We start from the raw sequence: 27,332 nt of genomic DNA on the forward strand, positions 1-27,332 counted from the left end.
ATTTACCATGTATTATATATGCAGGTTAATCCCGCAATTTATTTTAACAGTAGATGCTCTTTAACCTCAGATGGTTACCTTAAAGGTGGCACCATACACCAGTGCAAAGATGAGTTATACCATGGGCTTCTAACCTTTTTGACTTCGAGGCCCAACTTTTCCAGACCAGAGAGGCCTCGGCCCACACAAATATTAACACCGAATTAGTAATCTTGCTCTTGATTTTAATCGTATTCAATAATTACAACGAATATAATTACAATTAACAACCTTGTCAAATAATATGAAACCATGTGTTAATCAAAAAGATTATTATTTATCTTACACATAAACCTTAGGCTTTGGTCAGCCTGATTAGAAAAATAAGTACTAACCAAACATACTACATAAGAAGGGGCACATAAGTAACTGACGAAAAATAAACTTACATACAATTATGGTGTGCTAGAATAAATAAACAAAATTAACAATGAATATGTTTCTTAAAGGCCTACTGAAACCCACTACTACCGACCACGCAGTCTGATAGTTTATATATCAATGATGAAATCTTAACATTGCAACACATGCCAATACGTCCGGGTTAGATTACTAAAGTGCAATTCAAAATTTGGCGCAAAATATCCTGTTGAAAACGTCTCGGTATGATGACGCCTGCGCGTGACGTCACGGATTGTAGAGGACATTTTGGGACAGCATTGTGGCCAGCTATTAAGTCGTCTGTTTTCATCGCAAAATTCCACAGTATTCTGGACATCTGTGTTGGTGAATCTTTTGCATTTTGTTCAATGAACAATGGAGACAGCAAAGAAGAAAGCTGTAGGTGGGAAGCGGTGTATTTCGTCCGGCTGCAGCAACACAAACACAGCCGATGTTTCATTGTTTACATTCCTGAAAGATGACAGTCAAGCTTTACCATTGGCCTGTGGAGAACTGGGACAACAGAGACTCTTACCAGGAGGACTTTGAGTTGGATACGCAGACGCGGTACCGTGAGTACGTACCAGTGGCGTGCGGTGAGGTTAATGTCTGGTGAGGCACGACTGCATCATCACAGTCAAATTTAAAAACATATGAACCTGCAGTGCAGGTGTACCTAATGTTGTGTCCCTGCGGTCGTTCGCGGCTCCTGCAGCGCGAGCATTGTTGTTTTTGCACTTTTTGGCTTCTTGTTAAGTGACTTTTTTTGGGTGGATTCGGTCTTGCACGTGGAGGGTTTGGGTGTGGGCTTTGGTTGGTGTGGCCGCGGTGCTCCCGTCGGGCGGTGCATTCTGCGGCGGAGGTGCTTGGCACCAGGAGGCGGGGTTATGATACGAGCCTCTCACAGTGTGTTTCCGCAGCAGATTTATGATCGCTCAGCACTAAAAATACGTTACACACATACAGTTGTTGACAAAATACACTGTACATTATATACCTCAGCTAACTAAACTATGGAAATGTATAATATAATTCATATAGCAATACGGTCTCACTGCACAGCAGGCCAGCAGTTAGCCGAGTCGAAATCCATGGTGAGGCACAAGTGCCTCAACTGGCTGCTGATCACCGCACCGTCTCTTCTCAGTATTTGAACGGCAAATGTGAAAATAAAAATAAAAATAATCTAAAACTGGTGAAGTTAAATGGAAAATAACTTTAGTATAATCACTGGATACATATAACAATTTAATTATTATTTTTTTCTTTTTCTTTTTTTTTTTCTTTCCATGATGGCAGGTGAGGCCCCGCCTCCTCTGCCTCTAGTGACTGCACGCCACTGGTACGTACGCAGCTGCGTCTTCCAAACATATGATCGCTTGCTCGTACGTGCGTGCCGCTATGTGCATGTCACGTACGTAACTTTGGGGACTTTGGGGAAATATATGTGCTGTATGAACTTTGGGGAGGTGACAGTACTTTGGGCTGTGGGATTGAGTGTGTTGTGCGGGTGTTTGAGTTGTATTGGCGGGTTAGATGGACGGGAGGGGGGAGGTGTTTGTTATGTGGGATTAATTAGTGGCATATTAAATATAAGCCTGGTTGTGTTGTGGCTAATAGAGTATATATATATGTCTTGTGTTTATTTACTGTTTTAGTCATTCCCAGCTGAATATCAGGTCCCACCCGCCTCTCACAGCATCTTCCCTATCTGAATCGCTTCCACTGCCCTCTAGTCCTTCATTCTCACTTTCCTCATTCACAAATCTTTCATCCTCGCTCAAATTAATGGGGAAATCGTCACTTTCTCGGTCCGAATGGCTCTCGCTGCTGGTGGCCATGATTGTAAACAATGTGCAGATGTGAGGAGCTCCACAACCGGTGACGTCACGCGCATATCGTCTGCTACTTCCGGTACAGGCAAGGCTTTTTTATCAGCGACCAAAAGTTGCAAACTTTATCGTCGATGTTCTCTACTAAATCCTTTCAGCAAAAATATGGCAACATCGCGAAATGATCAAGTATGACACATAGAATGGACCTGCTATCCCCGATTAAATAAGAAAATCACATTTCAGTAGGCCTTTAACTAAACTGTCAATAAAATTAAAGAGCTAATGAAAATACAGCTTCACCACTTTTAGTCATAATTTCCGTGCTTAAGAAACTTCTCTATGACTATGGCTCAAGAGTTTTTCGGTGTGTTTGAGATTGTCATTAATGCCACAAGTGGTGTAAAAGTGTATTACAACTGAGTACTGCTGCGGCCAATACGGACCACAGCTGAGAAACAGATATTTTTGGCAGGCCAACATTGGCCCTTTGTTGAGAAAGATTGAGTTAGTAAACTAACTAGTGTGCTTTTGCTGAAAGAAATTTCACTTTAAAAAAAAGCCAGAAGGGACTTAAAACGGTTACAGAGTTTTGAGGAAATAAATTACATGCAAATTAATTTAAATTTGGTAAGCGAGTAAAACCTGTGATTAGCACTAGTTTAAACAGGTGGTGTTTTCAATCACTATAAGGTGTGCTTCATTTATTTAAAAACTAATCTGACGTCACAGGTGAGTCGGAGCCTATCCAGGCTGGCTTAGTACACTCCGGTACTAAAATATAGTAGTTTTCCTAATTTAGTTCTCATATTTATTGTTATTTGTTTCATTATCATCATCAGTTACAAATATGGCTCTAGATGGCGCTGCTGTAGTGGCTGCTGGTGGCAGGAGCTCTGTGCTCTTGTATCATCCTTTTGTGTTCCTGATGTTTCCCTCTTGTTTTCATGTGGGTTTTTTTTTGCCTTTTGGTTCGGGACCCTTTGGGACTGTGTGACAATGGGTGGCACTTTCGTGACTTCTGCGGTGCTTTTTTGTGAACTTCTGGATCTGCCTCCCGGGAGCCTTTTGGCCATGGAGACCAGCTGCTGGGTCTCTGCCACACCAGAGTCTGTTTGGAGAGACTGGAGGAGATGCGGATGAAGAGACAGGGCTGTGGAGCTAGTGCTGAGCGCCGGGATGGACAAGCTTCACAGTGTCTTGGCTGAATGAGCATGTATCGGACACCTCAGTCTCCTTTGACACATACTCGCTCATCCATGCAGACTGGACACTGGCCGAGAGTTATTGGGCGGCGGAGGGTGGAGTCGGCTCTCTTGGTTGCTTTGTTGGGTCTGCTCCTGTCTCTGACCATGCTCCCCTGACCCCAGCAGGCGGTGGCGTGGAACACCGCAGAGGCCACCACAGTGTATATGTGTGTTGAAATTATGTTTTTCTTTGGTTGCTTGTCTATGCATGGTGCAATCGTGTGTGCGCAATATATATTATTGGTGAATTATTTTTTTTGTTTTTTTTTGTTTTACTTTTGTAGCTATATGTAGAAATGGTACTGCTGGAGTGGCATCTGATTGCATCAGCTCTGCTCTTTTAATGTCCTTTGTGTTCTTTGATGTTTCCCTCTTACACACATGTTTGTGTGCTATGGCTATGAGGTTTTTTTTTATTTTCCTTGGCCTCACAGTCTGGACCCCCTCTCCAGGGGCCCAGGTTTAGACTGAATATTTTTTCTTTGTCCCCCCCAACGTTTATCTGCTTCTCACCGTTTTTGTAAGGGGCGCCGGAAGTTGGCAGACCCGTCAGCGATCCTGTTCTGTCTCCCTGTAATGTTTGTCTGATCTGGAATGGGATTGTGCTGAAAATCTTAATTTCCCCTCAGGGATTAATAAAGTGATTCGGATTATGATTATTCTAATTCCTTGTCTGATATGGAAAACCTTTCCCTTTAGTTCACACATAAACCATGTCATGTTTTGCTCATCATACTATAAACATGAGTGACTCTCACCTCCTCCGTTCTTGTAGCAAAGGTAAGGGAAGCGCCACACGTTGCCCAAGCCTACTGCAAATCCCACGCAAGACATGATGAAGTCCATCTGTCTGGTCCAGGTTTCTCTCTCCACCACAGGTACAGCGACAGCACCATTCCCTGTCCCAATGGCAGCTCCGTCCTGGGAAAGCGGGGGACCAGTTCCTCCGCCCTCACCACACCCAGGGCCGGTTCCGGGCACAGGCACCAGAGGGTGAGCTGATCCCCCACCCTCTCCTTCAGAAAGGTCCCCGACCTGCAACTGGGGAAGGCTGATTTCACCTGCAAAGGAGAAGGTGAAAAAATAGTTAGTGGATGACAGTCTTAAGGAGTGAGCTGGCTTTGGGGCACGTTTGGGCTAAACGAAAGTGGGATTGTGTGTGTTATTATCACCAGCAACAAAACACAACATACTCAAGACAAAATTGGCTTGAAGAAATACTCTGCATCATATCTTTAGCGTTTTGCCCTAACTGATCTTCAAGACACTTCTGTTTGTATTGCATGTGTTGTCTTTGAATGAGCCCTCCCCCACCATTCATTGTGCCTGTCAGCATCTCAGTCAGGATGATTAGTGTGCTGCAGCACAGAGCAGCAGACTGGCAAGTCTACACTATAGACCTCTATTGGGGGTAATATCGCTCCCATTTTCTCCCTTAGAAAAAAAAAAGATGTGCAGCACACCTCTTGTGTGCACTTCTAGATGCAAAGTGAAACAGTTCAATCCATATCAGAGCAGTTTAAAGTGCTAAATGGGCAAAGGCAGAATGCTTGATGAGCATGGTAGACAACTGAACATCTCAAACCTCTGTGTCTCGCAAAATGTCAAAGTTGTATTTGGATCTTTGCATAATTAACTCATGGGCATACCCATGTCATTTGTGTGATTTTTTTTGGGTCAAAAACTGCTTTATCCTGTATAAGAATTTGATGAGCTTTGTTCAGAGATGCATGCTACATGCAGGTGCTGAAGCTGCTCTCCCTGCACAAAGGGAAGTGAAAGCTGTGACTCATTCCATGATACACACATGATAAATAACACCATACTCACCTTGGCTACTTTCTCCCAACTCAGGTGACATACTGTTGGACTGCGGCAGGGGAAAAATGAAATCGAAAAAGCGAGTTGGCTGGCTAGCTCTTAGTTATAGACTAGGGTGGGTAACCGTGCCAAGAGAGGCAAATATATATTTAACACCATGCAGTGCGCCCCGGTTGTCTTTTCAGATTTTCTCAGTTTATTTTGCCTCTTGGAAATACAAAAATACAATTAAGAATATTAATAGGTCGCAGTTTTTCCACACACTGGAACCACTTAGCTCAGCCAAGAGATGTTTTTTAATTTAAAAAAAAATGTCAGCAGGCGCCGTGAGACGCAGGAGACTCAGAAGCAGTCGACGAAGCACTTGAAGGTAAGCCTGAAGAATCTCATGGAGGACCGTTAGTCAAAAAGGAGCCGGTGCCTGAAAGTGAACGGTTGCTTTTTTTTTTTTTAAACAGAGCTGTTCCAAAAAAAACCGGATGAGTAGTCCTTTTGGACCTTGTTCTGATGCCGCGGTGCGACAGACTGAAATCTCAAGTGACGTTCCAGACCTTGTCGCCCCCCTGCATCCCTCTCTCCCTCCCCCATTCAGGGATACCGAGCAGTGATTGGTTGATGGGGGCCGCGCACGTACGCAGCACCATCGTCATCGTCTTCACCCGAACCCGCTACCGTACATTGGAAGCGTCCCGTGGATGAATGGCTCGATTGCACCACATACGTCATTGAGCTCAAGACTTTCAAAGGCACCTCCAAAGAGGACGGTTGCCATGTTGGGCCGCAGCAAACTGCAGGTGCCTCCACAATAAACCCGGGTGTTATACGTCTTGGCTGCATTCCATTGAATGCTGATGGGTGACAGCCGTTGTTGGACTGTCTTAACAAGGGCATGAATCCTCAGCACTGATGTCCCCGAAACTATGACGGTGAGGTAGAGGAGACTGGTCATCCATTAGAGCCTCTGCAGCCTGTAATGACATCTCACGTACAACCTGCCAACATGCTCATGTTCCACAGCTGACACCTAGTGGACACTGCATATATTACAATAGGAGACTGGCAAGAAAATAAACTCAAGACCTCTTTAACATTTTAAAAATGTCATTTCATTTCATAGAACACAATGAAATACAAAGACAAAATTCAGTGCAACAACAATACATATGTATCCCAATAATTTAACAGGACAACAGGAATAAATAACACTCAAATAAATAGTCTGGTGAATAAATATGATAAGCTTTAAATACAGTACAGTATTATAAATAAATATGTCATTAATATTAAAGGACTTGCAGAACATTGTACTAAAAAATGGTGGTATTAACAAGTAACATGTGGTAATATTGGGCAGTATTAGAAATGACTGCACTAACTCAATTCAATACATTGTTCTTAAATATCTGATATTCAAATGAAGGTGTAATTTATGTTAATACATGTAGGCATTTTTCGATGTATCCAACCTAAACCTTTTTCATTATGGTCATTTTTCCTTTTAAAACGGACCTAAAAGAACCAAATTGTGATACCGGAGGGAGACTGAACTTTGTTTGTAGATTGAAAGAAGAGAGCGCTAGGAGATTAATATCAGAGGGACAGCTAGCTGGCTCACATAAACGTCAGCTTTTTTCCATCCTCTGAATGGTTGATCAGAACAAAACTGACAAACTAAGTTCAGACTGTAGCAGTCTGCAGACAATACAGTTGAGTTAAGACTTTTTTTAAAAAAATCAGCATTTCTGGTATGATGCATTTAATTATTTTCATGCTTTTGCCAAAAATATTGATTCTGAGCTGATCCAGATGACGATGTAGTTTAGAAGTCGAACAGGTTCATTTTGTCTTATTTAACAAACGCTATGATCTGACATGTTTGCTAGCTACTGTATATTTTTGACTGTTATCTGGAAGACTGCCATGCCTTGTTATATTTTTCAAGGCATTTAATTGCAGCTGGACTGTTCAGTTTGTCTTAGAAAACATTTAGCCTCTCATGTGAGCAGGCCTCATCAGTTTATGCTCATAGACTCAGCTCTAGGTCTATTGGCCGGATCCAGTTGCTATCGATGCAATGCCAATGGTCTGACCAATCTAAGTCTATGAGCATGAACTGATGAAGCTTGCTCGGATGGGAGGCGAAACGTCTTCTAAGACAAACGGAACAATCCAGGTGTGATCTATTGGATGCCTTGAGAATACAATCCTGGTTGGATGAGAACAACAATAGACGTGTAATATTTAGCTTTTGTATATTATTGATGGTTTAACTGAGATGTTTAAAAGTCAATTAAGTCTCCAATAAGGGCCAAGGTATGGAATGTACAACTTGCCAATGTCTACATTCTCACTATCTCTCCTCAATCCACCTATCACAATCCAACTTGTTGAGAGAAGACAGCCTCATCACAAAAACTGGCTTCTGTTCGAGGTTTCTTCCCGAGAGGTTGAGTTTTTCCTCTGCCTTCGTCACTAAGTTCTCACTCATGTGGGGTTCAGTTGGTTCTCTTAAATGTATTAGGAGGGTACTTTTAAACCTGCTCCATGTGTAAAGTGCCATAAGATAACTTATGTTGTGAATTGACGCTATATGAATAACAATGACTTGACTATAGGTGCCTTGTGATTGATTTGTTATAAACACCAGCTCACCTGTGACGATTATGAGGGCAAGCACGACAGAAAATGGATGGATCCCTGTATACAACATTGCAGTAAACATAAATTAACGAGCAGTCCGAGGTACTTGGCTATAGATCCTGATGGAGGTCAATGTGTGAAAGTGGTTGAGAGTGCTCCTCCATGCCTGACTTAGCTTGATACCTTTCAGCAAATAGTCTCTGGTAACGGGCTTGCTGCTGGTGGTCTGGGTCCACATTTACCCAGAGGTTGGCGACCCACTTCAGGCCACGCTTTACTAGGCAGTCGCCATGCAAGGAATACTCATCAAGCTCGCCCATCCAACCTGAGAGGAAGGGGGAATTCATGTCATTAATGGCCAGCACGTTACAGTATGAGTGATGTAACACTGGTTGTAGGGCTGCAACAACTAATCGATTAAATCGATTAAAATCGATTATAAAAATAGTTGGCGATTAATTTAGTCATCGATTCGTTGGATCTATGCTATGCGCATGCGCAGAGGCTACTTATTTTTTTAAAATGTTTTTATTTTTTTTATAAACCTTTATTTATAAACTGCAACATTTACAAACAGCTGAGAAACAATCACAATAAGTATGGTGCCAGTATGGTGCCAGTATGCTGTTTTTTTCCCAATAAAATACTGGAAAGGATAGAAATGTAGTTTGTCTCTTTTATCCGATTATTAATCGATTAATCGAAGTAATAATCAACAGATTAATCGATTATCAAATTAGTTGTTAGTTGCAGCCTGAACTGGTTGTATCACAAATGTTCTGTTCAGTTCAGTTCAGTTAAGCTTCAGTTCAATTCGAACAATGTTGATACAAATATTGGCTAACAAAAATGTCGAAGCTTCCACAGAGAGCTTTTTAAGAACATGATTCTAAACAGTGCTTAAGATCAAAGGACAAGCATTTCTCCAAATAATAAACTGTTGCTAAAGTCTTCTATTCATACCTTGGCCATCGGAGAGATGGTTGTACAAGAGGAGTGCCGTCCCCACAGTGGGTTTTATCTTTAGGTTCCCTCGCTCACATGTCTTTCGGGTGTCTGTTAAATCAACTCCATCTTGGATCAGTGCCTAAAACACATGCAACTGTAAAAACACCATGTGTGTAATCTGTTGTTGTAATACGTGGTGATAATTGAGATATCAGATTCCTTGTCATGTGTCAGCACCATCTGCATGTTATCAGCAGAAATCAGGTCAAGCTGTATTCACTTCCCTGTGGCAGGGCGTGTTTATGACTATGTACTGAGTAGAACGCTCACCTGCTCGTCGTACGTACGGTTGTCTGCTACAGGAAACGTGGTCTCGCCGCCCTCTTCTACAGGGTTGAGGTAGATCAACACAGTAAGATACCTGAAAGCCATTAAGAAATGCAGAAATAGGAGAATTTAGTGTAAAAAATTGCAACTTTAAAGAGGGATTGCACTTTTTGGGAAATGTTGTCTATCATTAACAATCTCTAAGTAAAACAAGAACACACGTCTTTCTTTTTTAATGCATTCTAATTTGTAATATACGGTAAGTCGGAGGTGACTAACAATGAAGCTAATAGGAGTCATCTGTTGCGCCCATAAAGCCCAATGCCAACAATACTCCATTTACATTTTGTGACCTGCATACTAACCAAGTATTAGCAGTATTATTATTATAAGCGCAAACGCAGATAAAATACTTTTAGCAGCGCCATGATCACAGAGCGGTAACTAGCTTATGCAGCTATTGACATACTGAGCCGGTGAGCTGCTGCATTGCGTATGAGTTGGTAAAATGTAATTGTACAATATAAATCATGCCTCTAACTTTTATAGTAGAAGGTTGTGGCCATAAACTGAAAAGCCAACTTTTACATGCAACTTAGAACCAGAGATGGTGGGAAAGACACGAAAAAAAGCTAAGTTTGCTCCCACTTTTTTTTTGTTTTACCTGCGTGAGGATTATGATTAATTCTTCATTCAAACAGAAAGATACAAACATCCCATCAGCCGGTATACCACTGAAAGCAGATATGGTACAGTAATTGATTGTTTTATTATGTTCGTAGTGTGTATTTCTTGTTTAGCACTTAGCAATTGTGCTACTTGCTGGATCTGCTTACCACTCAGCTTCTAAAACTTGTAGCCCATTCTCCTTATATCCAGGCTCAAAAACACAAGCTTCTGGAACATAATTTGTCCCAAAGTAGTCGTTGTTGGCTCTCATTAAGTCTGCCACGATTAGTAGTTGTTGTTAAAGGAAATGGCGAACGTTGTGATGCGTCTGTGAAATGAATATGCCGCCGTATGTTTAAAATGACCAAAATATGTAAATATTACATGTTAGTATGAATGTGCCAGTTATTACATTACATATATATTTACAGCGTGTATATAAAATGTTGATGGATGTTTTGGGATATTTTTAGAGTGCTTTATAGGCGGAATAAACTAATCCCATTCCTTCTAATGTTAGCCAACTATTGCTAGCATTTATTTACAAGTTACAATGCATTAAAAAAGTAATACATATGTGTTCTTGTCACACACACGGATTGTGAATGACAGATAAAATTCCTAAACAAGTGCAGTTCCCCTTTAACTGCACAAGACAATAGGTATATTATAACGACAATATCAAACCAAGACTAACCTGCAGGAAACCTCTTTGAAGGTCGAAGCATTTCTTGCTAGTCGTGTGTGCGTGCAGGTGGTTTCTGCACGGTGTGAGCTGCTGTCGTGATGGGCATCGCTGAAGTCTCCGAGATCATAACGAAATACTTGTAGTGGCTCGCTCATCTCAACCAATGAAGTAGGCAGATGAGTAAGGATTGTTACACTGGCAAAATGTTAGAGTGGTAAAAAAATTGTTTTTGCTTTAAGGGGTGAGATAATGTGTTTATGTGTATACAGTTACCGGCTCCTTAGTGTCTGTAGCACGTGATGGGATCCAGGGCCTTGATAAAGCCACGTATGTTTGCTTCTCTGCTTGAACCGACTCCAGAGTTTCTCACTTTGTTCTTGTCCTGGGCTTTGGGACACGTCGTAAACACGCTTAAATTCCTCCAGGTTCAGCATCCCTGTCAAATGTGTAAACACATACAGTCCATTAGTGAACCACTCACTCAGTTAGATAAACTCTTGATATCCATTATACTATTGTGCAAATACGTCACATTTAACTTTGCCCTAAAAATGCCTGACGCCCCCACCAGTTTCCCCATTTACACTCTTATAATAGCTCTAGCTAGAGTAGAGGTGGGTGGGGGTTGATATGGAGGTGGGACTGAGGGGATACAGATTATGCGGGGTAATTCAAGAAAAAAAGTTGGAAAAAAAAAAGGTTTTAAAGAGATAGAGTTGGAAGATTATCTGACATGTGCAAAGCCGCACACAATATTAGTATAGTAGTGCTGTAGATTATTTACCACCATCAAAACAATGCTGTACCCACTTGTCTTTTGTCTTACCAACAACTTAAAAAAACATCTATTGCTATTCACTATGGACCGGATCGTCCCTGTGCGTTCTGGTACACTCAAATAACGTATAACATTTGTACTTACTGTACATTCAGAGTGTAATAATGTTTCAGTCAGTCCAATACTGTAACCTCTGTACTCATACAATAACAGTTAAGCTTTTTTAAATAATGAAACGCATCACATATGTCCAGACAAACACAGCAGGATCACAAACCTGTTGAGCAGACTTCCAGACCAGTGAGTATCTGATGTAGGTTGTCTGGACTCAACCAAGTCCCATCTTGAGAGCGTGAGTGACTCACAATCTAAAGGAAAAATCAGGAGAGTTGATGAAAATTGTTATGCTTTTGCTGACGCCTGACAGATAGCAAACGCCAAATGAATGCTAAAGCTAATCATTTGTTTTCAATTTTCACCTCCTGTTTCTGTAACAACCCATCCTGGTTGAGGTCCAACAGACTAAAGACCTCCTCGGTGCTCAGCGAAAGAAGTGGCTGGTTTGACACGTCTTGCTGGTTTGACTGGCTGCCTTCGGTCATCTGGCTTTCCATCAGACCCTTCAGCTGGGCCAGCTGCACCACCACTCGGCACTCCTCCTCTGACAGGAAGCCAGGGATCTCTGACAGAGAAATAGAGAGGTAAACATTGTAACATCTGACAAGCAGTGGTTTATACAGCTAATAACATTATAAATGATCGCCATTTTGGGCCGAGACACATTTATGTGCTTCATCGTCAATGTCCCCCTAATTTTTAATGTGTCTGGGCAAATGCACAAACTCCCTGAGCATTCAGTGGACCATATATGAGCAACATCAGACATACAGACTGTGGTAACAAGTGGTACAAAACCTGACATCATAAGTTAAATGTCTTATTATAATCAAATGGCAGCAGTCATTTCCATTGGATTATTTTCTAGTGATTTGGCCCACTTACAATTAAAATAAACACATCTTGTTTTCATTAATTTTGTACAAGTATTGGATGTCTGGGTAGCCGTCCTGCTTTGGAAAGAACGTGTACCCCTTTCAGAGATCACATTTAGTTCCCCTTAAAACATTCACATGTTTCACAATGAGATGTGTGCTCATTGTGAAACATTAATAATTTCCTGTAACTTTATTTCTGTAAAATATATAATTACAGTTTTTATTAGAATGTATGTAATCTAGTAGCAGCATTTATTGATTAATATTCATAAATTAACATTCTTAATAAATGACAGGAGAATAAGCACAGATCTGATTGGGGAGTATTGGTGTTTCACCGTAATAAGAGTTATAAGAATTTACCTCTTGAAACTCTGCTGCACTGTTAGCTATAAACTAACCAGCAAAACGCACGCATGACATGCTGATAATGACATTGATAACGTCATTGTAATGTAACGACCTGGCATTTAAAGTGTATGTGTGGTGTTGGAGTCGTCCGACTTTTTTTGTGGCCGTAAACGCATCTGTGTCTGAGTCTAATAAGTGTGTCTGTTGGCGCAATTGAGAGAGAGATAAATAATAAAAAAAACGGCTGCTGTTCATACTATGACAGAAGACAGAGAGCTTTTTGGCGTGGTTTGTATGGCAGAAAATGACGTTACAATAATTGAACAGTGTTGAGGAACATTTGTTTTATCTGTTGTGGCCACTTGTCACTCACAGAGCTGCATCGCAAAGTTGTACAGAATAAATTATTTGTTTAGAGTTTTGGTTGGATTTCATTTTTTGTGCAACATTGATTTGCTGTGCGCCGGGGACGAGTGAGCAGTGCGTAATTGCACACCTTTGAGGGAACATTGTTATCATGGTATATATTCACGGGTAATTTATTTAAATAGTTTTCCATTATAATTCATATTTAGCAAAAACATACTTATTTTACCTCAGAAGACACTGTAAAGAGTCATATTATTTTTTAAAGTAACTGACTTTACCAAATACTCTATACAATCAAGCAAAGGAAAGTTCCACATTCTGCCAGCCTGTTGTCTACCCAACACAGGAATAGGGATATGCATCTCATTAATGGAGTTGATTTTGTGGCGCTATTTCACAACATTGAAAGTGAGAGATGATTCGAAGATTAAAAGTAGTCTGAAACAACTAGTGTGTGTGTGACAATCATTGGTACTTTAACTTTAACCATCATACTCAAACATGAGGATTACACGTGGTGATTAGGATAAGATATTAAAAACAGTTAATTTGTTTGTTATTGTTAAAGTAATAGTTACTAATACTATACCATGACTAACAAAAAAATATGTCACACAAAATGTCACTACATCTAAAAGTAACTTTCTTCACAATGCTGGCTTGACGTGTCAGACTACTAAATGGATTAGTTCAGTCCGTGTATGCTAATGATACTTTGATACAAAAAATGTGAAACTTTTAATTGCAAGTGCTTGATGATGCAGGTTAGAATGAAAACACAGGTCAGGTGAATTCGTGGATGATTGACATGTTTACAGAAGTCAATTAAGCTTGAAGAAAAGTTGCCATGCAACCTTTGATCCTGTAGTTCTACATTATTTTTCATATTTAAACACAGTATGTATTTATTGGATATGAACACTATACAGAATATCTGTACGATAGCGGGATCTGCTGCTCCATTTAATATTTACAGCCAGAAGTAAACGATGACAACAGCTTAGAGGTAATTGCCAGTGATACAGTAAAAAGGGCAATTAGAGCCAAACAAATATTCATTATCAATATGAGACAGTTCAACAAATACCAGGTCCTTTCCAGAAGGCTGCAGCCTCCAGGAATAAAAACTGTCTCATACAGTATCTGTTCAACTAATCATATTAGTGACTGTGAATACATTGCCTCTGAAAACCGTCTACTTTTAGAACTTCTTCTGAACAAGTATTTTGGAATACACTCCACATATATACAGTACAATCTGTCAGCTCAAATCCTGTGTAATAAATTCATATATAATCCGCTTATTTATTGGATCTAAATTTGAAAGTACTGGGTCTGGTTAATAAAAGGCTTCCAGATGCTTGTACAGTATGTGGCTAGTTTGTCTCCCATGTCTCCTTTAACTGGACTCACATCAATCAATCAATCAATGTTTACTTATATAGCCCTAAATCACGAGTGTCTCAAAGTGGTTTTAATCCCTATTTTCCAGTCAAGCCTTAATAATAACTGATAAGTCTGAAGGCTCCACTTCTACCTCCTGCCGCTGCTTCCTGTTCACTATAGAAAGGAAGTGATCTCCTTGTCTAAACTACAATCAGATCATGGCTATACTGCAGAACAAGGCCAAAATTAATTGAACCATACTCTCATGTACATCGACCACTGCAGAAAGTATTTCTACTGTGACATTTCTGCCAATTATAATAATGTTTAACAGATGAAGTCTGGAGGTAAATAAGAATCTTACAACACAACAAAGCACCTGCAGTGTGTCAGTCTAACAAATTACTCACTTTGCGGCTTGACTGTTTCAGTCCCTTGAGCAAGCAGTCAAGATTGACATTTGGAGGAGCCGTCCACGTTAATAGATACACTGCAAACCTTCTGCAGGAGTGATTTTGGTGCGTATGCAACTATGCACCTTTACTGTACCTCTACTAAAAAAGTTACTTTTATCTGAGTGGTTTTGTGCTTTTGTTTTTTTTAAACACTCCCAAATGAATGTCCATGTTAAATATTGGTGACAATTCACATGATAACATCACAGAGACTAATCAAGGTAAAAACATTTTATTATGTATATATATATATATATATATATATATATATATATATATATATATATATATATATATATATATATATATATATATATATATATATATATATATATATATATACCGTAATTTCCGGACTATAAGCCGCTACTTTTTCCCCTCGTTCTGGTCCCTGCGGCTTATACAAGGGTGCGGCTTATTTATGGCCTGTTCTTCTCCGACGAAGAGGATTTCGGTGGTTTTAGTACGCAGGAGTAAGACGATGACACAATGATTAAAGACTGACTTTTCATATACCGGTAGGCTGGTTATTTTGATAACGTACAGGCGAGCACTTTGTATTACTTTGCCCCGTTGTATTATTTGTACTCTGCACGAATGCTGTTCGCCATGTCAAAGATGTGAAAGTTTGATTGAATGATTGAAAGATTTATTGTTAATAAATGGGACGCTTTGCGTTCCCAAACAGTCATCTCTGTCCCGACAATCCCCTCCGTGGTAGCAGGAACCCTATATACTACGGTAATTACACATCAAAACCCTGCGGCTTATAGTCGGGTGCGGCTTATATATGGAGCAATCTGTATTTTCCCCTAGATTTAGCTGATGCGGCTTATAGTCAGGTGCGGCTTATAGTCCGGAAATTACGGTATATATGTATGTATGTATGTGCACTTGGCATGATCGACTTTGTAGTTGTGTCATCGGATTTGCGGTCTCATGTTTTGGACACTCGGGTGAAGAGAGGGGCGGAGCTTTCTACCGATCACCACCTGGTGGTGAGTTGGCTGCGCTGGTGGGGGAGGATGCCGGACAGACCTGGCAGGCGCAAACACATTGTGAGGGTTTGCTGGGAACGCCTGGCAGAGTCTCCTGTCAGAGAGAGTTTCAATTCCAACCTCCGGAAGAACTTTGAACATGTCACGAGGGAGGTGCTGGACATTGAGTCCGAGTGGACGATGTTCCGTACCTCTATTGTCCAGGCGGCCGATTGGAGCTGTGGCCGCAAGGTGGTTGGTGCCTGTCGTGGCGGTAATCTTAGAACCCGCTGGTGTCGGTAAGGGATGCCGTCAAGCTGAAGAAAGAGTCCTATCGGGCTCTTTTGGCTCATAGGACTCCGGAGGCAGCAGACAGGTACCGACAGGCCAAGCGGTGTGCGGCTTCAGCGGTCGCGGAGGCAAAAACTCGGACATGGGAGGAGTTCCGGGAAGCCATGGAAAACAACTTCCGAACGGCTTCGAAGCGATTCTGGACCACCATCCGCCGCCTCAGGAAGGGTAAGCAGTGCAATGTCAACACTGTGTATGGTGGGGATGGTGTTCTGCTGATCTCGACTGCGGATGTTGTGGATCGGTGGAGGGAATACTTCGAAGACCTCCTCAATCCTACCAGCACGTCTTCCTATGAGGAAGCAGGGCCTGGGGAATCTGTGGTGGGCTCTCCTATTTCTGGGGCTGAGGTTGCCGAGGTAGTTAAAAAGCTCCTCGGTGGCAAGGCACCGGGGGTGGATGAGATCCGCCCGGAGTTCCTTAAGGCTCTGGATGTTGTAGGGCTGTCTTGGTTGACAAGACTCTGCAACATCGCGTGGACATCGGGGGCGGTACCTCTGGATTGGCAGACCGGGGTAGTGGTTCCTCTCTTTAAGAAGGGGAACCGGAGGGTGTGTTCCAACTATCGTGGGATCACACTCCTCAGCCTTCCCGGTAAGGTCTATTCAGGTGTACTGGAGAGGAGGCTACGCCGGATAGTCGAACCCCGGATTCAGGAGGAACAGTGTGGTTTTCGTCCTGGTCGTGGAACTGTGGACCAGCTCTATACTCTCGGCAAGGTCCTTGAGGGTGCATGGGAGTTTGCCCAACCAGTCTACATGTGTTTTGTGGACTTGGAGAAGGCATTCGACCGTGTACCCCGAGAAGTTCTGTGGGGAGTGCTCAGAGAGTAAGGGGTAACGGACTGTCTTATTGTGGCGGTCCGCTCCCTGTATAATCAGTGTCAGAGCTTGGTCCGCATTGCCGGCAGTAAGTCGGACCCGTTTCCAGTGAGGGTTGGACTCCGCCAAGGCTGCCCTTTGTCACCGATTCTGTTCATAACCTTTATGGACAGAATTTCTAGGCGCAGTCAGGGCGTTGAGGGTATCTGGTTTGGTGGCTGCAGGATTAGGTCTCTGCTATTTGCAGATGATGTGGTCCTGATGGCTTAATCTGGCCAAGATCTTCAGCTCTCACTGGATCGGTTCGCAGCTGAGTGTGAAGCAACTGGGATGGGAATCAGCACCTCCAAGTCCGAGTCCATGGTTCTCGCCCGGAAAAGGGTGGAGTGCCATCTCCGGGTTGGGGAGGAAATCTTGCCCCAAGTGGAGGAGTTCAAATACCTCGGAGTCTTGTTCACGAGTGAGGGAAGTTTGGATCATGAGATTGACAGGTGGATCGGAGTGGCGTCTTCAGTAATGCGGACGCTGTATCGATCCGTTGTGGTGAAGAAGGAGCTGAGCCGGAAGGCAAAGCTCTCGATTTACCGGTCGATCTACGTTCCCATCCTCACCTATGGTAATGAGCTTTGGGTCATGACCGAAAGGACAAGATCACGGGTACAAGCGGCCGAAATTAGTTTCCTCCGCCGGGTGGCGGGGCTCTCCCTTAGAGATAGGGTGAGAAGCTCTGTCATCCGGGAGGAGCTCAAAGTAAAGCCGATGCTCCTCCACATCGAGAGGAGCCAGATGAGGTGGTTCGGGCATCTGGTCAGGATGCAACCCGAACGCCTCCCTAGGGAGGTGTTTCGGGCACGTCCGACCGGTAGGAGAAGACCCAGGACACGTTGGAAAGACTATCTCTCCCGGCTGGCCTGGGAACGCCTCGGGATCCCCCGGGAGGAGCTGGACGAAGTGGCTGGGGAGAGGAAAGTCTGGGCTTCCCTGCTTAGGCTGCTGCCCCCGCGACCCGACCTCGGATAAGCGGAAGAAGACAGATGGATATATATATATATATATACTGTATGTGTGTATGTACAGCATATATATATATATATATATATATATATATATATATATATATATATATATATATATATATATATATATATATATATATATATATATATATATCGGATATATATGCTAGCTCCTAGCTCCTCTGCTAGCTCCTAGCTCCATAGAACACGCCAATACAATTCAAACACCTGATCAACACACACAATCACTCAGCCCAAAAGACCGTTCACCTAACCCAAGGTTCATAAAGCTTATATATTTTTAAAAAGTTACGTACGTGACGCGCACGTACGGTACGGTACGTGTTATGCTAGCTCCTATGCTAGCTCCTAGCTCCATAGAACACGCCAATACAATTCAAACACCCGATCAACACACACAATCACTCAGCCCAAAAGACCGTTCACCTAACCCAAGGTTCATAAAGCTTATATATTTTTAAAAAGTTACGTACATACGCAAAAAAAAGTTGCGCACATACGGTCAAGCGATCAAATGTTTAGAAGCCAAAGCTGCATACTCACAGTAGCACGTCTGCGTCTTTGTCATCCAAATCAAAGTAATCCTGGTAAGAGTCTGTGTTGTCCCAGTTCTCTACAGGCGTCTGTGTATCGAAGTCAAAAGTCCTCCTGGTTAGAGTCTCTGTTATCCGAGTTCTTCCATCTTGACTGCATCTTTCGGGAATGTAAACAAAGAAGCGCCGGCTGTGTACTGTTGTGGCTGACTACGTTCGAAAAATACGTCCATTTCGCACCGACAACTTTCTTCTTTGCTTGCTCAGCTTCCTTCTTCATAATGCAATGAACATGATTGAAACAGATTCACGAACACAGATGTCCAGAATACTGTGGAATTATGAAATGAAAACAGAGCTTTTTCGTATTGGCTTCAATGTGGAAGGCATACCCGTGTTCGCCGGTCTACGTCACGCGCATACGTCATCCTCAGAGGCGTTTCGAACCGGAAGTTTAGCGGCAAATTTAAAATGTCACTTTATAAGTTAACCCGGCCGTATTGGCATGTGTTATAATGTTAAGATTTCATCATTGATATATAAACTATCAGACTGCGTGGTCGGTAGTAGTGGCTTTCAGTAGGCCTTTAATATTTGGTTACAGATAGATAGATAGATAGTACTTTATTGATTCATTTCAGGAGAGTTCCCTCAGGAAAATTAAAATTCCAGCAGTAGTAAACAGAGTTGAGATCGAATTTAAAAAGTAAAAAGTAAATAATGGGGGTATAAATGGAAACAAAATAGAAAAATATTACAATAAGAATAAAAATAAAAAGCAACAATGAGAATAAAAATATAACAGTAAAATAAGAATATAACAAGAGAAACTAGACAGTAGTGACCATGTTATGAAAAAGTATTGCACTGTTATTGTTTTGCATCCCCTGTCATCCGAGTACCTTCCCTCCCCCCATAGAGGAGTTGTACAGTCTAATGGCGTGTGGGACAAAGGAGTTTTTGAGTCTATTAGTCCTGCACTTGGGATGAAGCAGTCGAACACTGAACAGGCTCCTCTGGCTACTGACAACGGTATGCAGAGGGTGACTGGCATCATCCAGGATGCTCACTAGTTTTTCCACAGTCCTCTTCTCTGCCACCGTCACCAGTGAGTCCAATTTTATTCCGATCGTAGAACCGGCCCGCCTGATCAGTTTCTCCAGTCTGGAGCTGTCCTTCTTAGATGTACTGCTGCCCCCCCAGCACACTATGATGTAGTACAGAACACTGGCAACCACATACTGGTAGTACATCCACAAGAGTTTTTTACAAATGTTGAAGGAGCGCAGCCTCCTCTGGAAGTATAGCCTGCTCTGTCCTTTCCTGTACAAGTGGTCCGTGTTAACAGTCCAGTCCAGCTTATTGTCTACCCACACCCCGAGGTACTTGAATGAGTCCACGGTCTGTACCTCGACTCCCTTGATCACAATAGGTTGTGACCTTGGACTCGACCTCCCAAAGTCAATGCCCAGCTCCTTGGTCTTTGACGGATTGAGCTGCAAGAGGTTCCTGTGGCACCAGTCAGCAAAGTCCCTCACCAGGCTCCGAAACTCCTCCTCTCTGCCGTCCCTGATGCACCCGACGATGGCTGTGTCATCCGCGTACTTCTGGATGTGACACAGCTCTGAGTTGTAGCAGAAGTCAGGGTGAAGAGAAGAGGGGCCAGCACCGTTCCCTGCGGTGCTCCGGTGCTGCTGATCACAGTGTCAGACGTGATGTCCTTCAGTCTGACGTACTGTGGCCTATCGGTGAGGTAGTTCGAAATCCAGGCAACCAGGCAGGGGTCCACTTGCATTCTGTCCAGCTTGTCCTGGAGAAGGCGGGGCTGGATAGTATTAAAGGCACTCGAGAAGTCCAGGAACAGGATCCGCACAGTGCCATTTCCCTTATCCAGGTTTGAGTGGGCTCGGTGCAGCAGGTAAAGGATTGCATCCTCCACACCAACGCCTGCCTGGTATGCAAACTGCAGGCTGTCCTGGGCATGTTGCACCTGTGGTCTGAGGAGGCTGAGAAAGAGCCGCTCCATTGTCTTCATTATATGAGAAGTGAACGCCACTGGTCTGTAGTCGTTTAGCTCTCTGGGGCAGTTTTTTTTGGGAACTGGAACGATGCACAACGTCTTCCAGAGGGTGGGCACTCTCCCTAGCTGCAGGCTGAGGTTGAAGATCATGTCCCTTGGCAAGTTCCAGTGCAATAAGGTGCTTTTGGCAGCCATTCACAAGCTTCTGGCAAGCTTCTGGTTGAATTATTGACCACTCCTCTTGCCAAAATTGGTGCAGTTCAGCTAAATGTGTTGGTTTTCTGACATGGACTTGTTTCTTCAGCATTATCCACACGTTTAAGTCAGGACTTTGGGAAGGCCATTCTAAAACCTTAATTCTAGCCTGATTTAGCCATTCCTTGACCACTTTTGACGTGTGTTTGGGGTCACTGTCCTGTTGGAACACCCAACTGTGCCCAAGACCCAACCTCCGGGCTGATGATTTTAGGTTGTCCTGAAGAATTTGGAGGTAAGCCTCCTTTTTCATTGTCCCATTTAAAGCACCAGTTCCATTGGCAGCAAAACAGGCCGAGAGCATAATACTACCACCACCATGCTTGACGGTAGGAATGGTGTTCCTGAGATTAAAGGACTACTGAAACCCACTACTACCGACCACACAGTCTGATAGTTGATATATCAATGATGAAATCTTAACATTCAATCAATCAATCAATCAATCAATGTTTATTTATATAGCCCTAAATCACAAGTGTCTCAAAGGGCTGTACAAGCCACAACGACATCCTCGGTACAGAGCCCACATACGGGCAAGGAAAACTCACCCCAGTGGGACGTCAATGTGGATGACTATGAGAAACCTTGGAGAGGACCGCATATGTGGGTAACCCCCCCTCTAGGGGAGACCGAAAGCAATGGATGTCGAGTGCAACACATGCCAATACGGCCGGGTTAACTTATAAAGTGCAATTTTAAATTTCCCGCTAAACTTCCGGTTGAAAACGCCTTTGGATGATGACGTATGCGCGTGACGTAGCCAGTAGAACACAGGTATGGCTTCCCCATTAAAGCCAATACGAAATAGCTGTTTTCATCTCATTATTCCACAGTATTCTGGACATCTGTGTTGGTGAATCTGTTGCAATTTGTTCATTGCATTATGGAGAAAGAAGCTGAGCAAGCAAAGAAGAAAGTTGTCGGTGCGAAGCGGAGTATTTTGCGAGGGAAGTCAGCAACACAACACAGCCGGTGTTTCATTGTTTACATTCCCGAAAGATGCAGTCAAGATCGAAGAACTCGGACAACAGAGACTCTTACCAGGAGGACTTTGACTTCGATACACAGACGCCTGTAGAGAACTGGGACAACACAGACTCTGACCAGAATTACTTTGATTTGGATACACAGACGCAGACGCGGTACCGTGAGTACGCAGCTGCGCTTCCAAACATTTGATCGCTTGCCCGTACGTGCGTGTCACGTACGTAACTTTGGGTAAATATATAAGCTTTATGAACCTTGGGTTAGGTGAACGGTCCTTTGGGCTGAGTGATTGTGTGTGTTGTGCAGGTGTTTGAATTGTATTGGCGGGTTATATGGACGGGGAGCTAGGAGCTAGGAGCTAGCATAACAAACACCTAGGTGTTTGTTATGCGGGATTCATTTGTGGCATATTATGGTTGTGTTGTGGCTAATAGAGTATATATATGTCTTGTGTTTATTTACTGTTGTAGTCATTCCCAGCTGAATATCAGGTCCCACCCGCCTCTCACAGCATCTTCCCTTTCTGAATCGCTCCCACTCCCCACTAGTCCTTCACTTGCACTTTCCTCATCCACAAATCTTTCATCCTCGCTCAAATTAATGGGGAAATCGTCGCTTTCTCGGTCCGAATCGCTCTCACTTCTGGCCGCCATCACTGTAAACAATAGGGAACTTTGCGGAAATGTTCAACTGACTACGTCACGCTACTTCCGGTAGGGGCAAGGCTTTTTTTGTCAGATACCAAAAGTTGCGATCTTTATTGTCGTTGTTCTCTACTAAATCCTTTCAGCAAAAATATGGCAATATCGCGAAATGATCAAGTATGACACATAGATCTGCTATCCCCGTTTAAATAAAAAAAATTCATTTCAGTAGGCCTTTAAAGACCTCACCTTTTCTCCTCCAAAAATATTGCTGGGTATTGTGGCCAAACAGCAACATTTTTGTTTCATCTGACCACAGAACTTTCTTCCAGAAGGTCTTAACTTTGTCCATGTGGACTAGGAAACATGTAGCTACTTAAAAATTATTTTTATCATATCATTTATCATGCTCTCTGTTTGTTCCTGAGGATTTTGCAGCTGATGAGACGTTTATACTATGGTAGAGGCCTGTTTTTTTGTTTTAAACATTTTGGAAATTCTCAGCAAACACCTTTCTATATGGCTAAAGGAGTGTATTAATGCGTGGGTGTGTGTTGGGGGTAAAAGGACTTAAATGGTGAGTTTTTCTTTTTTTCTGCAGTTTTGTTAAATGGTAACTGCACTTTTTTTTTAAATGTTGCCTATCATTTACAATCCTTATGCTAGACAAGAACACATGTTTTTATTTTTTTAATGCATTCTAAATATAAAATAAATGCGATCAAAAGTCAGCTTACAATTGAGCTTATGGGAGTCGCTATATTCTGCCTATAAAAGCGCTAAAAAAACATCCCAACACCTCCATTAAGTTTTTATATACATGATGTAAGTAATTAATGGGCACATTTATAATAACATTTAATAATTACGTATTTTGATAATTTTAAGCATACGCTATCATTTCAAAAACGCATCACAACGTTCGCTTTTTCCCCCCACTACATCATTGATTACTACTCACTGCAGACTTCCTAAGAGCCAACAAACATAATACTAACTTACTGTACAATGTCTGCTGTTATTAGGATGCCGACTAATAGAATCTTGTTATATTCCCGTTTGAAGAATTTGAATTTGAAGAATGACTCATAATCCTCGCTAAGAAAAGGGGATTGGAACCAAGCGTTTTTTCGTGTCGTTCTCGCCATTTCTGGGTCTATATTGGCTGTCAAAGTGTACTAACATTACATCCTAGTCCTTCTACTTTCCAGGTGAGAGGCATGACTTATGATCTACAATAAACTTTCACGAGCAAAGTAAGCGAGGAAGCAGCTTACCACTCGATTATCTCATCATAGGCACACACACTAGTGATCACGGCGCTGCTATAAATAGTTTTTCTGCGTTAGCTCCTATAATAATAATATCACTAATACTCGTTTAATATTTAAATCACCAAATGTAAAGGAGTATTATTGGTGCTTTTTGGATGCTTTTTTTTTGTTTTATGGGCGGAATAGAGGACCCTCCATTGGCCGTGCTGTAAGCAGACATTTATTTACAAGTTAGAATGCATTTTTTTTTAAATACATACGTCGTCAAGTCCTTCATAATGATTGTGAACGATAGGTACATTTCCCCAAAAAAGTGCAGTTCACCTTTAAAGGAAATCTGTATTTTTTTTTTAAGTTGCCCATCATTCACAATCCTAATGTTAGGCAAGAACAACAATGCAGGTAATGGGAATTAATCTATTCCGCCTAATAAGCCCCTTAAAAAAAACTCTACATGCCATGACCTACATATTAACCGAGCTATAGAGACATTGTTATTGTAAGAGCTTACACTGAGGAACTATTTTTCTGGCGTAGCGACACAGTGTCTCACTCACACAGCTATGCTATCTAATCGAGCTGCTGCTGCTGCTGTATCGCCTTTGAGTTAGGAAAAGTTATAAATCACACCTCTCACATGTACAGTAGAAGGTTGTGGCACCAAGCTGAGAAGATGGTCAACTTTGTAATTTGACATGTTACACTAAAAATCCGGGCCGACTAAAGGAATATATCACTAAGAAGACTCAGCAAGATGCTCATTTGTTCCAAGCATTTTTTTTCCTGAGCACTATTCTGAATTTACCAGCTCAAGGAGAGCAAAAGTCTTATGCTGAAACAAGTCTTGTACTAGTAGTTTTTCACCATTTAGAACACACCGAAAAGAGAAAGACGTGTGTTCTTGTCTCAGATAAAGATTGTGGATGATGGGCAAAATTAACAAAAAATTCAGATTGCCTTAAGGAGTCAAATAATTTAATTACATGGAAGTCATGCATTTGAATGTGCATCAAAAAGCCAAATAAATAGTTATTTGTGTTCATCTCCTGTCCCTACAGTTGTGAAACTGCAACTTACTCAGCTCAAGTCTGTCCCAGTTCTCCCTGGCTGCCAAATTAATTGTTCTGAAGCACAGGCCCTTGCTGGGACGAAATATTTGTTCTCGTAATGAATTATGGCTGGAAAGGGACCCCACACTTGTCTAAAACATTACATGTCAACATCAGCAGGGCAGCACTTTCCTGGTGACAGGCACAGTGCGGGGAGACCGACTGGTGGTCAACAAGGCTTATGCCAGGCAAAGGACAGACAAATATTCAATGTCAGCTTCACGAAAATGGAAGCATCACCCATGTAGGAGTTAAGATTTTAAAATTCATCTTCATGCTATCTGTGTTGGCCCTGCGATGAGGTGGCGACTTGTCCAGGGTGTACCCTGCCTACCGCCCAAATGCAGCTGAGATAGGCTCCAGCGACCCCGAAAGGGGCAAGCGGTAGAAAATGGATGGATGGATGCTGAGATGCGAACCAAGAAAAATAGCGCATCCACCATAGACACAATAGGTTTTAGAATTTGACCGTGCAGCTAAATGTGTAAATTATCCCTAAACAAATCGATACAATCACAACTGGACTGTTCAGATTGTTTTAGTCCAGATACAATCAATTCAATGTCCTGAGAATACTTTGACAGATGAAAATATTCACAAGCAAATTAACAAATCCTGGGCAAACACCAAGGTTCTAGAGACACATCACTGGGGATCTTTGAAATGTAAATAGTTAACATTGCTGGTCTATATATTTATATGGCTTTGGGGAAAATAAAAATACTATTGATATGTGGCAACTTTTCCTGAAACACTTACCGAATAACAGAGGCTTCAGGCTGAGCGTTTTCATCTTGTGCGTTCTGTCCGCCACGAGGGAGACTGCCTGAACATGTCCCACCTAAAAGACATGACCTGCAAGTCAAATACACATGGATCACATCAAACATATCTAATCTATATTGGCTGTCTTGTTTAGCTGGGGGAGAAAATCCAAGTCAAGCAGGACTGTTAGGTCAGTCAGGACCGGGACGAGCTGAAAGATCACTTGTAAAACTATTCCACCTACCCTTATCCCCTCAGTGCGAGCAAGTCTGAAATGATGACTAAGCCCCACCACTCGCAGCTCAATTTCAGGAGGCGTTGGATGGCGGGGAGGACTTTCACCCTCGCTGGCAGATGAAGAGAAAGGCTCATCGCCAGCGACAGGGTCTCTATGGCCATTATTGTAGTGCACGTACATCAACAGGGCGATGACATTCAGAATGTAGACGTGAAAGAAGACCATCACCACGACGAAGTATGCCCGTGAACAGACGCTGCTCCTTTGGACGGGTGGTCGAGTGGAGCGGAGGGGAGGCAAAGAGGAGGAATCTTCTCTGACACCAGAGTCCTCCTGCTGCTGTAGATGGTCCATGTTTAGTTTCGACATGTTGACGCTCATTCGCCGAGATAGCAAACCCCACACAACAACAGTCTGGTTCGATAAAAAAAAAAAAGTTACGCTTTCACCGCAGCACTTTTTAGTCAGATCAAGGAGGCAGTTCGGGGCTAAAACACCCGTGTTGATGCATAAGTAAACGTTTCATCGTTAACTAAATCTCCCCTAATCCGTTATCAGCTAACAGAGTGGTGCGCTAGCTTGGTGCGCCCTGACAACCTACATAACAACAAGGCTGACGCTATCCTCTTCCGGTTGTGGTAAAACGACTCGTGACCTCTACTGGCCAAAGTGTGTAATCGCGTTTCACTAACAACACTAATAGTGTGCTTACGATAACAAGTATTACCCACCATTTGCAATACAATTTCTACACAATGGATCACCTTTCGAGATAAAGCTCCTGCTGCAAATGATTTGTTATTTTATATCTCCAGCCAGTATACACAGTTTGCCAGTATCCATCCATCCCTTTGATTGATTGATTGATTGATTGATTGATTGATTGATTGATTGATTGATTGATTGATTGATTGATTGATTGATTGATTGATTGATTGATTGGATTGATTGATTGATTGATTTAAACTTTTATTAGTAGATTGCACAGTACAGTACATATTCCGTACAATTGACCACTAAATGGTAACACCCGAATAAGTTTTTCAACTTGTTTAAGTCGGGGTCCGTGTAAATCAATTCATGGTACAAATATATACTATCAGCATAATACAGTCATCACACAAGTTAATCATCAGAGTATATACATTGAATTATTTACATTATTTACAATCCGGGGGGTGGGATGTGGAGGGACGGGGGGGGGGTAGGTTTGGTTGATATCAGCACTTCAGTCATCAACAATTGCATCATCTGAGAAATGGACATTGAAACAGTGAAGGTCTGACTTTGTAGGATATGTACAGCGAGCAGTGAACATAGTGAGTTCAGAAAGCATAAAAACAAGTATATACATTTGATTATTTACATTTGATTATTTACAATCCGGGAAGG

At 42.3% G+C, this 27,332-nt stretch overlaps 2 protein-coding genes across 2 annotated transcripts in view; both read right to left on the minus strand.

Annotated features, from left to right (window-relative positions):
* The window catches only part of LOC133653930 (sodium- and chloride-dependent creatine transporter 1-like), a 38,199-nt gene extending 32,341 nt beyond the window's left edge, over positions 1-5,858 (minus strand). The window contains exons 1-2 of the mRNA XM_062053773.1: positions 5,330-5,858; positions 4,258-4,560 (exon numbers count right to left, since the gene is read on the minus strand). Of these exons, the coding sequence (XP_061909757.1) occupies positions 4,258-4,560; positions 5,330-5,360 (334 nt within the window). The 5' untranslated portion in view covers positions 5,361-5,858. The remainder of the gene's footprint in view (positions 1-4,257; positions 4,561-5,329) is intronic.
* Positions 5,859-7,049: 1,191 nt separating this feature from the next.
* Positions 7,050-26,555, minus strand: LOC133653932 (transmembrane prolyl 4-hydroxylase-like). The gene is made up of 9 exons (XM_062053778.1): positions 25,947-26,555; positions 25,697-25,778; positions 11,850-12,052; positions 11,648-11,738; positions 10,866-11,028; positions 10,602-10,787; positions 9,239-9,329; positions 8,924-9,047; positions 7,050-8,285 (listed from the first exon to the last, which is right to left on the minus strand). The coding sequence occupies exons 1-9, from the start codon at positions 26,319-26,321 to the stop codon at positions 8,071-8,073; spliced, it is 1,530 nt and encodes a 509-aa protein (XP_061909762.1). The 5' UTR covers positions 26,322-26,555; the 3' UTR covers positions 7,050-8,070.
* Positions 26,556-27,332: the final 777 nt, after the last annotated feature.

The sequence above is a fragment of the Entelurus aequoreus genome, linkage group LG07 (genome assembly GCF_033978785.1).
Source record: "Entelurus aequoreus isolate RoL-2023_Sb linkage group LG07, RoL_Eaeq_v1.1, whole genome shotgun sequence".
NCBI lineage: Eukaryota > Metazoa > Chordata > Actinopteri > Syngnathiformes > Syngnathidae > Entelurus > Entelurus aequoreus.